Source organism: Melospiza melodia, chromosome 11 (assembly GCF_035770615.1).
Source record: "Melospiza melodia melodia isolate bMelMel2 chromosome 11, bMelMel2.pri, whole genome shotgun sequence".
In the NCBI taxonomy this organism is placed as follows: Eukaryota; Metazoa; Chordata; class Aves; order Passeriformes; family Passerellidae; genus Melospiza; species Melospiza melodia.
In genome coordinates, this window is record NC_086204.1 from 5,523,240 (window position 1) to 5,540,761 (window position 17,522).

At 40.5% G+C, this 17,522-nt stretch overlaps 1 protein-coding gene across 6 annotated transcripts in view; it reads right to left on the reverse strand.

Annotated features, from left to right (window-relative positions):
- RABGAP1L (RAB GTPase activating protein 1 like) overlaps window positions 1–17,522 on the reverse strand; it is a 228,623-nt gene that overhangs the window by 56,495 nt on the left and 154,606 nt on the right. For 5 of the 6 annotated variants that reach the window (XM_063165422.1, XM_063165423.1, XM_063165424.1 and 2 more), the window contains one exon: window positions 478–606. In XM_063165422.1, coding sequence (XP_063021492.1) covers window positions 478–606 — 129 coding nt within the window. Of the gene's footprint in view, window positions 1–477; window positions 607–7,255; window positions 7,872–17,522 lie in introns of those variants that run through there. The other variant, XM_063165427.1, reaches the window with a different exon arrangement.

Consider the following 17,522-nt stretch of genomic DNA (forward strand, 5'->3'; position numbering starts at 1 on the left):
TAGAATATAAAAACATATTCTGTCTTGGTAAGCTTGATATACAAACAAAACTCATTTCTACCTCAATTCAAGTGTATTATACACAGCACTCAGCAGATTAACAGCTTCTGAGCAAAACAAATAATATCTGAGCTTTGTTTGCATGATTATCATACAGTGATTAATTGGTTTACTGCAGTGACTGTTTATAAAACAAATAAGGAATTAGTGAGTTTTGATAATTGTTGATGATGCACCAGTTTTCTGTTTTAATTATTAGTTTGTACCCAAGTAGACAAAGAGAGAAAAGGTCACAGATTCACTTTCTTTAAAGACAGAAGGTGTGTGAGTAATTATACAAACATATATAACAGCAATAAAGCAGTGATTTAATTTCTTTACTTTCCACATGCTACTGCCATTCTTAACGTTGCATTTTACTCCTCCTGTAGAGTAGAAACTGCTGGCTGAATGAGAAGCAATGAAGTCCATCCTTACCTTGATATTGCAAGCTTGTTCCATGAGTCTCCGGGCGTTCTCCTCAGCTCTGTACCTCTTGGGCAACTGAACCCTGAAGAATTTTAAAGCTCCTTCAAAATCAGCCTGAAGAAGGTCCTCTTTGGAGGTCTGCAATCAAACACAGGGAACTACAGTAAACCCTGGGAACACGCAGTCACACTCTTCTACTTGATTTGTCATTTATTGGATGCATTCCAGACCACCAATATTCACATTAGCTCTAAGTCATCCTCCTTGAAATCAGCTCTTTTAACTCTGCTTCATAAAACAGAGGCAAAAGCCCATCCAAGGAATCCTAGGCAGGGCAGCATGGAGGACTGCAACATGGGAATGGATTTTATTCTTCTATACCCGCCACGTAAGAAAGGGATTCTGGCTCAGCCTGTCAAGATGTCAGTGAAGAGAAAAAAACAAAACAAAACAAAACAAACAAGCAAACAACCAAAACCTAGGAGAAATTCCTATATTTCCTGGAAAGCTTGTGCATTAGTCCATTGCTGATTCTCATGGTACTGCCTTAAAAAGACAAAGTACATATATTTAATGTATGTATAGTCACAGACATGAAAAGCAGAAGCACATGATTCATATAAGGCATCAGCAAGTCAATGTGCTGAAGTCTGTGACACAATTTCTCAAAGAACACTGTGCCAGAAAACATTCTACACGTTTATTTCTACATCTGCCATACTCCTGGACCTCTCAGTGATATGAAGTCTAAAAGCTCAAAAGATGTTACACATTCACCATGAATCCACTTCAGTCCCTGACAGAGCCATGTGATTCACAGGGACAGATGTATCCATCCTCCAGGTTACTGAGACTTCACCAAGAGTTCACAAGGTACAAATCCCAAGCCTTGGGATAGTTCCTTTAAATGATTCACAGAAACTGAAGATCTTGACAAGACATTCAGGACATCATCTCAAAAATGCAAATTTCAAGGGTTTTAGCCCAGAAAAAGAAAACAAAATTCTGTCAACATAGGTACTCATATGGTGGAGATCTACACCATGTAATGTGTGTAACTGCAAATACCTCAGCAGCAACACAGGCACTTTTGGTTAAGGTTAATTTTGGTTAATTGCTGAATTAATTGCTCATGTACCACCACCACCACTATTTCCATGTATGCCAACATTTCCATGTGGACATCCTCTGCTTTTTCATGAGAAACAAACACCCAGTGTCATTTCTTGCCTCATTACACACAGTGGGTACATTACACACACATCTGTTCAAAGTTTGATTCTTAACTGTGTCGTTATCCACTGGAATCCAGAGAATCCCACAGTGGCTTGGGCTGAAAGGGACCTTAAAGGCCACCTCATTCCAACCCCCTACCATTACAGGGACACCTTCCACCATCCCAAGCTGCTCCAAGCCCCATCCAACCTGGCCTTGGACATTTCCACAAGTGGGGCAGTCACAGATTCTCTGGGCAACCTCTGCAGAGGGCCTCCCCATCCTCACAGGGAAGAATTTCTTCCCAATATCTAATCTAACCCAGTCCTCTGGCAATTTGAAGCCATTCTCCCTTGTCCTGTCACTCCAGGCCCTTTTCCAGTCCATGTCCAGCTCTGTTCTTTTCTTTCCTTATTGAGTTCACCCAAGATCTGTTTGATCCTCCTCTTGTTCACTGCTGAAGAAGCTGCTGGGTCATCACTGCAAGGACCAGGAAAAGCTGCCTTGGGGATATTGATGAGAAACAAACCATCAGCACCCCCAAGTGCTTCAGTTTACAAACCATCCCATCTGATCCTGTCCACAGCCATGAAATGTTCAGCTTTACAAACCATCCCATCTGATCCTGTCCACAATCACGAAATCTTCACCTTTACAAACTATCCCATCTGATCCACATCATCATCCTGGATGAGTCTTCCTGAGGCTGTCAATGCTCCCGCCACACTTAAAGCCAGATCACTGGGCTGGTTGTTGGAAGCTGTTGAGTGTGGTGGGAGCAGCTGGTTGTGCCCAGCACCTCTGCCAAACCCATGCTGGAACCCAAGGGCTTCCAGGGAAGTCCAGTGGAAAGCAGTGGTGGAAAAGCAGTAAAGGTTTCATGAGATCATAGAATTGTTAAGGTTGGAAAAGCCCTCTAAGATCATCAAGCCCAAGCATTTACCCAGAACTGCCAAGTCCACTGCTAAACCATGCTCCTAAGTGCCACATTTGCACATCTTTGGAATTCTTTCATCACTTCCCCAGGCAACCTGTTACAATACCTGAGCACCCCTCCAGTGAAGAAATTTTTACTGCTGTCCCAAAAATTCTATTTTGACACCCAGCTCATCTTTGTTCCTTTGTTCTCAGCCATGTTGGTATCTGCCATCACTAAACAATTCAAACAGACTTCCCAATTACACTGCCAATTTGCCTTCTTGGGACGCTCCTGCACATCCAATCCCCTCCCGTTCCTTTACAGAAATTCTATGTAAAACATTTCAAATCAGATTTATTTTTCCCAGGCCTCTGCTTGAATCATTGTCATAGTACTATTTTTACCAGTTCTCAACAAATTACATTTATTAAACTGTAACATTTGACAACTTCAAGTTCTCCATGCTGAAAAATCTGTAGTCAAATAAAATCCCATAAGATCATGGAACTAAGAACTTCTCTAACAGAGTTTGCTGAACTAATATTATAGTTGTGAAAATTGCAAACCATCAAATTGTACAAGTTGATTAAATGAGTGATAGAGCTCAGGCATGTCAGTTCCTTCCACTTCACTGAAAATATTTTCATTTCCTTAAAATCATCTGTTCATCAAAATACTAGTTTCACAAGAAAACTATTAAAATCCCAAGAAAAAAAGTGAAAAAAATAAATTTTGGCACCCCAGGACTTACATTTCTTGACGTTTTGTGACTTTAATCAATAAATTATAAAGATTCCTCTGGAAACTTCTGGCAGCTGTTTGAAAGGCAAAGATTTATAAATCCTTGGTTGAAGTCACTCAACTCCTGAAACTCATCAACAGCTGATTTCTAAACAGCTGATTTCTCTTACTAAACAATCTGTAAGTTTAATGAGTTAATCATTAAAGTTTGGCAGGTGCATTGAATTTTTGTGCATTTGGGAACTTCAGGAAAGTTTTTATTATTATATATGTTATTTTAAAATAAACATATTTTTGATTAAAATATATTTTTAAACCCAAGCAAATAAAGAGAGTCAATTATGACACCAAGGCTCTGTTTGCATTCTAGGGTTTGACTAAGTATGTTCTCAAATGTTCTTCCCACATCACTTAAGTATTTCAATACAGTCATAAAATTATCTTAAATGAATGAGTTGAAAATTAGGAAAAGCCCTTTCCCAAAAGTATCAGCAAAGCTTTCAAATCTAAAGGTAAAGTTTGGAAAAACAGCAAATGTTCAAAAAGCAAGAACAGAACTTGAAAGCCTTAAATGATGCTAATTATTTTTTTTAGTAAATAATGTTACTACTACTTTCCCCAAAATATTTAAGAAACTGTGATTAAGACAAAGGGAAAAGTCTTAGATTTTTTTCCTTTAATTTAATTTCTCTGCCTTCATTTATTAATCCTGTAGCTTCATTTATTACTGACTCTATCAAAACTCCTATTCCCTCCTGGGAACCAACATAGTAGAAGAAATTTTGGATGAACCACACTGCACATCCTTAACTTAGTTCTTCCTCCTTCATAAAAACAGATGAAAATTACTTATTTCCATGGAATTTTTGGTATCTGGTTAGATTACTGTAGAATGTCAGTGAGCATAAACCACCTGTTTTACACTTTATTTAACATGTGTCAGAAATGAGGCCAAGAAGTTGAAGACTGAAAAGAACCTGGCCATACTTTACTATTAAATTTGCTTCTGGCACACTCAAAATATTTGTAAGCATCCTCCAATTTTACAGTATTTATATATATAAACATGAAATTTATGAATATATATATTCATACATGTATATGTTTATATACCTATACACAAATATATTTATGTTTATATATAAAATACATACATATCTCTTTGTACATAAAATGTATAAATGTATATGCATATATTTATATATATATGTATATACATACAATATTTATTTACATAAATATATATAGCATAGATTATATATAATATGATATTATAAATCTATATATTATATAGATATAAATAATAATATATAGATATAATATATATAATATATAAGTATCTTTTGTTATTTAATGCCTATAACGCAGAGATTTTAACTTCTTAAAAAAACTTTCTGGTTTTAACTTCTTAAAGAAGATACACAGATAGATAAAAGCATGTTCTCTGTGCCATAACCAGAGAAAAAATCAGTAAAACCAAGGTACACAAGCTATTTATTGCTGACCCAGAGTGCAGTGCTGCATGCTGCAGGACTTTGCTCTGTGCTGCTCCTTGACAGGAGCCACAGAGCTGAGAGCTGCCCAGTGAAATTTACATTTCACAGAGAAAGTGTAAAACCCCTGACCTTCTGTGCTGGGTAAACTCGGGCTCCAGGCCTGCGCAAGTTTGGTGGGCTGCAGTAACATCAGAACACATTTCTAGGGCAATACACCAAACTCCTTTGCTGGCATCTTTTATGCTGTATTATCAAACACTTATTTTCCTAAATTAAATCCATGCCCTCTGTTAACACACTGGTACAAAAATGCTGTGGAAAAAATACAAACAACACCTCAAGGTTTGTGAGTGGAGAGTTGGGATCCACAACCACAGCACTGATCTTGTGCACACTCAGTGAATCCCTCTTCAGCCCTGCCTTTCTATGCAGCTCCAAACTGACGTGGCAAAGTTCATTCTGCCACACACAGAACTGACGCAGGTGGGTAAGAAAATCTCCTGGCTTCACCCACTCTGGGTCATTCCAAAGGGAGCAAACCCCCAGCAAACCCAGAACTGGTGCTGTTCTACTGCCCACAAGTGTGCTCAGGTAGGAGGTGATCAGAATTTTTCTAAGACTGGCACAGAGGTTCTAGATTGTATTTATCACATAACACTGCAACGACACATGCTCTACCCAACCCAGGCATTTATTCCCAAAACCGCAGCAGAGAGAGAAGCTATGCATATTAAAAAAAAGAAAAAAAAAGTGTTTAATTTTATGAAACACTGATGTTTTGAAGGATCTTCAGTACTGATTAAAGTACAAATTCCTGGTCCTTAGAGATGTCTCATTTTTAACATATTATCAGAACAGAGTCTCTCCTTTCTGAGAAGGGTGTGTGTCAAAAGGCCTGTTGTCAGGACAGGCACATTTGACTAATAAAGCCTGACAGGGAATTACATTGACTCTGCAAGTCAAGTCTCTCTCATGACACAAAGCACTATTTGTGTTATTTTACCTTTTCACACTCTTTATTTCCTTTTAATAAACAATACTATGCCACTCAGCAAAGCCAAACTGCCTGAAGATAAGGGATGTCAAATTGCCTGGTGTTTCCATGGGCCAGATACAAAGCCTGGTTAAGTCAGGTGAAAAAGAGCTGGGTGGTTTTGTCTCTGCTTTCCTTAGAGCTCATCACAGCACAATTCAGGGTGATCTGGCAGCCCTTGCCCAAGAAACCATCAGCAGGATGAGTGTTTTTGTACACTGGGAGATAACTGGAATAATGATAACACACCCAGCAGCTCAAACCATGCATCATCAGGGACTAGACACAATTCTACAAGTGACTGTAAATCCCCAGATCGAGCTGCACTGTAGCAATGTGAATTTTTTATTTTTATTTGATATCTCCTAGAGCAGGGACACAGTGTTCCAAGCGCCCACGCTGTCTGTACCACTGAACAGGTTGTAACACACAGAGCACATGGATTCCTGTGGATCCTGAGCAGCACCAAGGATGGGTTCAGCAGGATGAAAAAAATGGACAGGTCACTGCATATAGCCACAATATGAGTGTGGGGATAAAGGAAAAGCACCATAGGAAATGAGGGGGAGCAGGAAAGGACTGTGTTCCCATGGATCACACAGAAATGCCATTCTGGTGTGCCAGGCCAGGGACAGAGCTGCAGCCAGGCGTGGTTACAGCACCCTGAGCAGACACAGCCAGGTACAAGCACTGACTCCCAGATTTGCCACTCTTTTATAGACTTGAGGCTGCTTTGTACAGCAGCAGAAATGATAAAAGCGTGTTCTCTGTGCCATAGCATGGCACACCAACTGCAGGCACCCCCCACACAGACAGCATTTGCCATGATGGATGAAAACACCCTTAACAATTTATTTCCCAGATCATTCTACACAGGCATTTTCAACTTTTTTACATACTGTCAACTGTCTTTCCAAAACCAAACACAGAAACAGATGAAAGCCAAAATGCATCACCACAGCCTGATTTAAATGATGAGTCTTTAAAGCCAATCTATGATGTGAAAAGTATAAAATCTGAAATGCTGACCATTAATGCACTTGGCGTCAGTACCTAGAAGGTGACTGGGCACACTGCTTATCTGGAATCATTACTGAGAACAAAAGCACTCAGGGATTTAGGAAAGATGGTTTTTTTATGATTCAGCCCTGGGTGATGATCCTTCAAGCTAGTTAAGGAGTGGCACTGGTCCCCATTAGCAGGACTAGAGTCCAGCCTTGCTGAGCTAATATCAGAGAGAAGGACTCAGTGCTTAAGAGATGGATTATGAAGAGCTGAGAGGAAAAAACAAGAGCCCTCTCATCCCTCCTGGGGGCAGAGGCAGGGTTGGGAGGGTGAATGGCCAATTCCCAAGGAATTCATTTCATGAAAAGGTGATCTCACCGCAAGCAGCCGAGGCACAAAGAGGCGATGCCCCATGCCCAGAAGTTCCAGCACCCGACACGCGTATTCATTCACCAGCTTGCTCCTCTCGTCGTGCATGTCCTGGGACTTCTTGGCAGGTGGGGTGAGCTTGGGAGCCGGGCTTTTGCAAGGTACCCCTTCTTCCATGAGCAGCAAGTAGTAAGAATCCAGAGTGAGAAGAACAGGCTTTATGAACGGCAATTTCCAAAAGTGCAAGATGAGGAGAGCCAGCCTCCAGTCTCTGGAATGGGTTTGGATGGCTGCTCCAGCAACGCCCCTTTAGCCTCTCAGGAGGAGAAAAGCATCTTTGCTAAGAATCAAGGAAAAATATGATCCACCGTGCTGGCTCAGCCAGAGTCCGAAGGAGATTTGAAAAACAAACCAGAGAAACCATGGATCTAAAAATGCACATAAAAAGCAGGAAAATGGCAGGGAACGAGCACGGACGGAGCAGCTGGGCTGGGAGCAGAGCAAGGGCGAGCGGCGGGGGCTCAGTGCGGGTGTGCGGGAGCCGGGAAGGGCAGCAGAGCCCGGGCAGTTGTGAGGCTGCACAGAGAAAAGGATGAGCTCATTGCAATCCCGCTCCCACAGCTCAGCATCAGCCACGAACGGGTGGGAAAGGGGGGCTGGGAGCAGCAGGAGGAGGGGAAACAGGAGGAGGAGGAGGAGGAGGGGGTGCCTGGGCACCGGGAGCCTCTCAGGGGGAGAATGCCGTAATAAGAAACCAATAGTGAGCACGGACGGACGGACGGCTCCCACCCTCCGCCAGCTCGCTGCTGGGCTCTCTCTGTTCCATCAGCAGCACATCAGCCGCATCCTTTCAGGCTCCCTAGCGGGGAGGGATCGGCTTCTCAGCCGATGGAATCGCTCGTACATGCAGCCTGCTTGGCAATGATGAAACAGCCACGGAGTGGGTGGGGCAGGGCACCCCAACCCTGCCAATGGCCACCGGAGCGGGGCCAGGCTGGGGGGATGCGCCCGGGGAGTCACACACAGCCCAGCCCGTCTGTGGCTGAAACTCAGTCATGTAAAACACCAGCGCTGCGCTCTCGGGAGGTGCTTCTAAACCCGGAGGCGATGGGCACACAGGGAGTGATGTCAGCACATGCGTTTGCATGGATTCTAGAAAAGCGGCGCACGTTTGTGAGCAGAATGCAATGATGTCACACCTGGAGCGGCCCGGGCACCTCCCTGTGCCGAGCACGGCCCACCTGCCTCGGCCATCTGCCACAGGCAGCACGGCAGGTGCTGCTCCAGCTCGCACGGCTGGCTTGGAAAACATGGCTTGGCGAAAAATGCCTGTTTATGATTGGCTTTTGGCAAATATTAACATGAATATTATGTGTTGTTTTAGAAAGTAATGCTGCATTAATTCTCTTAAGTAGCGTGTTAAAGATCACAATAATCGGTTTTAGGTTATAAGAAATGTTAAAATAGAAACTATGCTGTGTAGGGTACTTTTTTTAAAGAAAGGACCGGCAGCGAGATAGCAGCCACAGGACACCTGAATCTTTTAGAGAAAGAGAATTTATTGCTCCATTATCAGAAGAAACGAACTTCTTCCCGCCTCGAAGGCACTGTTAGAATTCGGAGGAAGAAGCAGATGATGACCAGACAGAATCCTGTGTTTGAATGGAATTTATGCATCATGTATGAGGTGTATGAATATGCAACAGACTGTTGTTTTTAAGGGTTAATCTTCTGTTAACGGGTGTCCTTTTTCGGGCTTGTGCTGCCCAGAAAAAGGTACCTGGACTGTCCCTAACTCTTTGCTTTTAATGTCTCATGTTGTCCTAATTCAAATTGTCACAATTATTATTACTCTAGTTGTAATACTATTTTTATAACCATTTTATTACTATTAAACTTTCAAAATTTTAAAAACAAGTGATTGGCGTTTTTCACATCTTTATGCTCCTTCGTTTTAGCCTCACCATTAAATGGGATGTGTAACAGAACAACACCCATTTCCAATTGCTTTCCAATTGCAATAGACAGAAATACTCCACATTTCTAACATAAAGCTCATAATTTAAAATATTGTGAGAAGCCCTAAACCACATCAATGGCAAACAGTTCTGTAACTGTATATTTTAACTCTAAAAATAATTTCCCTAACATATCAAGAAAAAAGCAAATTTACTTCAAATACTAATAGAAAGTAAATATTTATAGGATGAGGTCACTGATTTAAAGTAATAAATATATTTATGAGTAGATAAAATGTGGAAGTCATTGAGTGAAAAGTGAACTGGGTATCATTATACTAAGAATTTTAATTTATTTAATCTGCATTTTAATATATAGGGTGATAGGGAGTGATATTTGAAGATGCTGGCTTGAGGTGACACACGAAGGAGTTGGGAAAAGCATTAAAGCAGAAGTCAGAGGTCCAAGGCACCAGAAGATGCCAATGGGGCCTCAAGGATGATGATGCAGGATTGACTCAGCTGAAGGCCCTGCAGATGTGCAGTGTGAACAGGCTGCTAGCACAGATGGTGCTCTGCCAGTTGATTTAAATCCCCCAGCTTATAAACCAGTGTTCTGCAGGTGAAAATCTGCAAAGGCTGCTGCAGCTCTGCCAGGCTGAGATGCAGGTGTTCACTGAGGGCTTTGTGCACAGAAGCCACAACCAACACACATTTCATTCCAGTTTAAGCCTGTGGCCAGCATGGGAACCCATTCCTTCCAAGCTCCACCCACACACAGCTCCAGAGACTCAGGTTTCTTTTTCAGCCTGTGACTCTGCACACAGGTGCCCAACCCAGCACAGCTTACACACCAGAAATGTTTGTAGGGAAAGGGTTTAAAGGAAAGGAGGCAGCTTTGCCTATTTCTGAATTCTATGTTAAACACATGCTGGTCAGCATGATATTCTAGAAACATCATGTTCTGCTGTTCTATGTGAATGAAAACCTTGCTTAAAACATTAAAAAGGAAAAAGTAAGAGCACTGGAAGTGCTGCGAAGAATTACAGAACTGACCAGGCACAGAGCCACCAGTGACCCCAACAGGATGGGGAATTCAGAGCACCAGCAGTGTCAAAAGCCTTTAATTCTTGTGTAAATGAGACTTTAATCAGCTAATAGCTCTGATAGAAATTCAGGCTTGGTTTATTTTGGTTAAGGTCTAGGCCTATGAAAAATGGGATTAACTGATGATTAAAAAAAAGTCTGGAAGTCTAAAAATTTGTAATGCGATCCAATAGTTAGAAGGGAAAGCCAGGTGAATTCAGGTTATAAATTAGGTGCAATTTTTTAGGAATGAGGAAAATTACCTGCAGGATTATTTTCCCAAGAGATGTAGTCTACTACCACCACTATACAGGCCTGGATTTTTTTAAAGAAGAGGTTTCAAATACAAAAACTTCCAAGGCTTGACCAAAAAATCTCCTTAATTTTATCAGCTGAAATCCATTGTTCCATGTTTTTCAGCAATTCCTTTCACACAGTGTAACTGTAAATCATCATTCGGATTTTTAGATTTCCTACCATTCTTATTTATTTCGATATCCTCACTGAACACACATTTTTATCCATGTCTGACCAGGAATTGTGATTTTTCCTTCATGTATGCCATTGGATTGCTGTCTCAAATTCTTCAGAAGGGCCTGACTGAAGTGAATTTAAAACCTGACTCCATGCTCTTAGAAGAATTGTGTTATGTTATGCTATACTAAAACTATACTAAAGAATAAAGAAAAGACACTTTACAGAAGGCTTAACAAGATACTAATGAAAAACTTGTGACTCCTTCCAGAGTCCCAATACAGCTGACTGTGATTGGTCATTAAATTAAAACAATTCACATGTTGGATAAACAATCTCCAACCACATTCCAAAGCAGCAAAACACTGGAGAAGTAAACAACATAATTTTTCCCTGAGACTTCTCAGCTTCCCAGGAGAAGAAATCCTGGCAAAGGGATTTTTCAGAAAACATGACAGTGACATTAGTCTACTCCTGTCAAAGGATAAGACATTCAGCACCAGAACAGCTCTGAAAGTCCACGTGAATGACATCATGGCCACAGTAAGAATTTACCTCTTAGCAGAAATTACTTTGTGTTTTCTATTCTTCAGGGGTAATTAAAGCTGTGTAATCTGGATTTAGCAAAGGAGAGAACACATGAAACCAACTGGTTTCCACAGCAGGTTCCAGCAGGGATCCATGCTGGTTGGTTCCTGAACACCCTGGAAAGAGGGGAAGGATGGGATGATTGTCTGCACATCTCCTAAATTATTCAGGGATTTAAAGACAGGGGTTACAATAAAGAACTGCAGAAGGGCCATAAAAGACTGAGTGACTGGGCAGTAGAACAGCCAAGGAAAGTCAATGCAGATAAATCTAAATTGATACATATGGAGAACAGCATCAATTTTCCACATAAATGATAGACTGAGAGCTGACAATTGCTACTCAGAAATGGATCTGGGGACTCACTGAGGAGAGTCCTATGAAAATACAAGATCAGTGCACAGTGGAGGTCAACAAAATGCATCAAATGGTGGGAGCTGACAGGGAAAGAGCAGAGATCTAACCAGAGAACACCATTATTCTTTAGTAACTTAATGTGGGATTGTTCTCTGGCATCATTCACCATGCTGATCCTCCCTTTTCAAAAGAGGGATAACAGAGATGGAGAAGTATTTAGAGAGAATCAGAAGGCTCCAAAAGGAGGAGATAAGAACAGACTGTGATTATTAAGCCTTGAAAACAGAAATTGCTGCCTTATAAAGTCCTGAGTGTAGTGGAGAAAATGAAGAGATAGCAAGTGTCCAAAATGCCTGCTGACACAGGAACCTCACATGAAAGTCACAGGATCCAAAGAAAACAAAATAATCATTAAACTCAGAAAATCTCTGTGGTACTCACTCACGTGTTCAAAAAGCCAGCAAAAAAAGGCCATGAAATAATAATCCATGCAGAATTATTAAACATGAGATACCACTTTTTTCTCAGAGTTTTCAAGACATAAATTGCCAGAGGCAAAAGAAAATTCTTAGAAGTCTTTCCCACATATCTGCTGCTGGCAATGAGACACTGGGGTAGACAAGCCAGTACAAGGCTGGTGTGGAATGATGATTTGTATGTTTTCATTCACTTCAATCACAATCTTGAAGAAAATATTTTCCCAAAGAATGATAAGATTTACTAGGTACAGGAAATAGACACACTATATTTAAATCATACTTAAAATAATTATAATATTTATTTTTATGTCTACATATTTAATAATTACTTAAAATAATTATAATACAAAATAATGGTTTCAGTCAAACTGTATGTAACCTTGAAAACACCATCTTATCTTTCTAACATCTAGAAATTACCAACACATGATATAATAGGAATTATTAATATATAAATCACAGTTCAATGCTGCTAAGGACATTCAGGTCAACAAATTTCATGTTATTTTCTCTGCTATCAATCTTCTTTTTGAAAAGGGAGTATCTCTCCACCCTTAAAATTCAAAACTTAGGGTGAACATTCACCGAATTGGAGTAGAACTGATTTTAGGTGTGAGGAGATCAAATGGGCAGAGAGACTAACTAATCAGCACAGGATGGATTTTCAACACACAAATAATTGTGGACTTGTAAAAATAGAAAATTTGTTATTTTAAGGCTGGAAAATCAGTGGTCTGGAAGTTGAATGATTCTGGACATTTTCAAGCACAGATTTCTCTTTCTAAAGACATAATCTCCAAAAGTCACCCAAGAGAGGTTTTTGGGATAGAGAAAGTAGGTCTGTGGGAAGAATTATTTAGCCCAGCAAAACTTAAAATTTAAGGAAATCTTCAATTAAAAATACAAAACCAGTACTCTGAGAGCCTCTTAAAGCCTGAATTTGGAGAACAGATGGTTCTGATCTCTAGCTCCAAAGAATTCAGGATCCTCTTCACTTCCTCAGGTGTCAGTTCTTAGCTGGAATCAGTTACATGAAGAAGATATAAAAAAGGTGATATAAAAATAAAGGGCATCTATTTTGCCTTTGATTCTACTGTGGATATTTCTGATTTTTTCCTTGAGAAGAGCCTTTTGAAAATGTAATGCAATTATACAGCAGACTAAACCAGCTCACCTAGAATCAAACCCAGTTCTGGCTGGAAAGAAGTCCTGCTTGTCACTTTGTCAACTACTGGCCTAAAGCAATGCTGACTTAAAAATCAGTCCAGGCTCCTCAAGCTATTGCAAATGCAAAGAAAGAACAGAGCAAGAATCAAAACTCTTCAACACAAGGCCTAAGTCACATTACCTACAGTCTTAGTGCACTTTTCATCTGATACTTCTCAAAAATTACAGTAATTGCCATAATTTCATTCCTGACTCAAAGGCAATTGATATTTCTGAATTATCTGCATTGGCAATATGTAAGTTTTACCTAAAACAAGCACCCATGCAGTCTTCACTGCCTTCAGAGGCTTAGCCAATACGATTACACAGAATTTCTGTAAGATATGGAACAAGTTGGTCACTCAAACTTTTTCTTATATTGCTTGCTTTCATATAAAGGATAAAACTGATTTTTTTACTTGCTGTGATGACTTGAATCCCTTGTGTTTTTCCTTTTTCATTTCCTTAAAAGACAAGACTACTTTTGAAACATTAATGCCCCAGGCTAGATTGTGGCAAGTGATAATTTCAGGAGCAGATGATCAAGGGAGGCACAATCCCAAGGGATGTCCCACTGGTCATTTCAGTTTCCACTGGCAGCCACACATTCCCCTGAGGGAATGAAAGGGTAGAACTTTCCCATGATCAGCAGGACTTAAGGTGCTCAAAGACAGATGACTGCTCTGATTACCTCCACTTCTCACAAGGAGAAATTTTTACACTGTGCCTTTAACACAGAACAAAATTTCAGATCTGATTTGAAGGTTCTGGTGGAAGTGGAAATTCAGGAGAGAACTGATCTGGGTAAAATCTGAGAGGGGTTAGGTCACATGTCTGCCCAAGGAAGACAAAGTGAAGAAAGAAAACCTACAATCGATGATGTGTTCCTTAAGAATTGAAATGTGAATGTATACAGAAGTACAGCCCAATTTCATTCAGAATTTTTGCTATTACACAAATTCCCTTCTAAGGTTGGGACAAAGTATTTGTGGAACCCTCTGGTTAGTCAGGAATAATATTTCACACAAACATAAGAGCACAACACAGTCCTCAGAGTTATCAGAGCAAAATTCTTTAGAAATAAGAAAATACAACATGATGTGACCCCTGTTAAAGATCCAGTCACCCTGGAGGTGATGCAGAAGATGCACAGGAGTTCAACAACACTGAGAGCACTGGGTTATTTAATAAACAATGTGAATGGGATCTACCAACATTTCAAGGTGATAAAAGCAAGTGGGAGTGGTGCTGGAAGGGAACTATTTAGGTTGAAGGACAATGCTGATGTAAGAGTAGCTGAGGGTAAAACCATCAGTAATAAATCTCATCAGGACTAAGAGAAATGGCCTTCCAGCACAGTTCTGAAAGCTGCTGGTGCAGGTTCTGAAAAAGATGCTGTATCACATAATGACACAACAGAGCAGAGAAGCAGTTCTTCAGCCCAGGAGGTCTTTTCAGTCCACATACAGAATGAAATAAAGGTAATAAATAACCCTCCTTAACCAAGGTAATTTTGACACATTTTCTTTTAGAATCTACATCTGCCATCCCTGCCATTGTAATTGGGATAGTGCTGACTGACACAAAGGGCTTTGAGACTGAAAGGTGCCAGCAGAAATAACCAAGAAACACAACTCTCCTATTTGTGTAACACTCAGGTATCTCCTATCACATGCAGAGAGGAGGAGTGAGTGTCAGAACTCACAAGGCCCATTAGAAATGCTGCTCATCTTGACATGAATTCAAGGAAAAATGCAGAAAAGAACTGGGTTTAAGATATTATAGGGATCAGAGTAAATCTCTCTAAGATAACAAAGCACTGGCTGGAAAACACAAGCAGTAACAAAAACATTTCTCACTCCTTTCTACCCATTTTCTTTTCAGTATTATAAACCTTCCTGATCAGTACTATGGCTTTCCTCTAGCATTAAGCAACATATTTTTTAACAGTCACACAGATTAAAACTCAGTAAGCAAAACTGAGCTTAAGTATTGTGGATCACACACTTAAGGAGGATGAGGACATGAACTCTAAAAATGAAAGGTTTGGCCATGCACCTATTTTTAAAGCCTCTGGTTCACTGTTACATTTCCAGTGACCATGTGCTCTTCCCTGCCTTTTCAGGAATTAACAGCCACAAGTAGTGAATCTAGAGCCTGAATTCTGCACAATTATGAATTTTTTTCCTGAATTATATTTTCCAAATCTTCTTGCCTTGTTTAATTCTTGCCTCAGTTTGCTAATTCCAAAATAAAGTTTGCCTTTAGCTAGTTTTGCCAAGTTCTAAGACCATAAACAAGATTTAAGAATGAATCAGGGAAATCCCTCTGGTGACCAGTGACAGGCCCCAGGGAACAGCTGCAGGTGGGTCAGGGGAGGTTTAGTGCCACCATGATATTTTCTGAAAAAACTTCTTTGCCCAGGATTTTTCTCCTGAGAAGCCTCAGAAAAGAAATGAAAACAATAATTATCTGATTGCTTGGAATGTGGTCTGGAGGCTGCTTACCAACAGGTGCATCTTTGATTGGTTCCATGTGAATTGTGTTGACTTAATGACCAATCACAGCCAGCTGTGTCAGGACTCTGGTCAGTCAGGGGTTTTTATTATTCATTCTTTTTTACCATTCTGTCTGTATCTTTTCTCTATAGTTTAGTATAGTGGTAGTATAGCATTTTCTTTTAATATAATATAATATAATAAAATAAATCAGCCTTCTGAGAACATGGAGTCAAATTCTCATCTCTCACCTCGTCCTGAGGACCTCACAACACCACAGTTTAGGTTAGATATTAGGAAAAGGTTCTTCCCCAGAGGGTGCTGGCACTGCCCAGGCTCCCCAGGGAATGGACACAGCCCCAAGGCTGCCAGAGCTCCAGGAGGGTTTGGACAATGCTCCCAGGGATGAACAAGGTGGGATTGTTGGGGGGTCTGGGCAGGGACAGGAGCTGGACTTGGATGGTTCTTGGGGGTCCCCTACAGCTCAGGACATTCTATGATTCTATGAAATACTAAAATAAGAAAGGAAGCTTACAATTTATTTCTTTTTCTTAGCATACGTGAGGATTTTAATGCTTATAATTTCCAGCAAAGAAACAAACTAGCTGATGACACATGGGATTAGGAAGTGCGCTGGCACTGGAAGGGTATATTTTTCCCTGTAATTCTCATTAATCACCTTAAATGGGATTTTAAAAATTAAAACATCAATGCTGTTTGTTGGGTTGTTTTAAACCACAGATTTTTATGCTGCCTTTTTCCACACTGGGGTTCTCTTCACATGCCAGTGTTTCATTGCATTTTCCACTGCTCAGAAAATGAGAGGTGAGGAGTCAGGATTTCCAGCAGCTGAGGATGCTGAAGGGTAATTCAGATGCAGTCCCTACATGATGCAAGTCAGTGACTCCCAGTGTGAGACAGTGCCACCAGCTGGGGACCCTGAGCAGGCTGTGCAGCACATTTGGATGCTACAGAACAGAACTCCATGTCTGCCTTTGATAAGAAATCAGATTAATGCCCAAACTTGGTTTTCACAGCTAAAGAGCTTTAATCCTCCAACTGTTCATTGCTGCAAGCATACTGAGGGTGTGGGAGAAGGGAAGAGGAAGGATTCCTCCGTGTCTCAAATGTTTATTTTCTGAGGATGACTGCACCAAGATGTCTCAGGCAATTGGTCACAGAAGTAGCGCTGTCATGTCCAAACTAACAGCACTCCCTGTGAGACACAGCCGTGGGTGCAGGAGAGTTCCACATAAAAGCTTCTCTTCTACTGCTATTTAGTGAGGGATTTGGATGCACACAATTCACTAGAAGCAAGGAAAGTGGCATTTCCACAATAACAGCTTCAGTATTCCCTTATCCAAATTTACACTAATCCAAGAGATTGTGGATGAGAGAATAATTGCTCTCTTTTAACAAAGAACAAATCCTTAGGAGTTGTTTTCATTCACTCCAGAATCAGAGACAGACAAGAGCTTTGAAATGCAGTTTTTAAAGCAGTTTTTCTGCAGCATATTCAGGTTCTAGAACTTGAAAAGAGCACCACACTAAACCACTTTGCTCCTCATGATTAGGAGAGATTATGAACACATTTGAATAAGACAAAAATGACTTCATTCTCAACTATTTT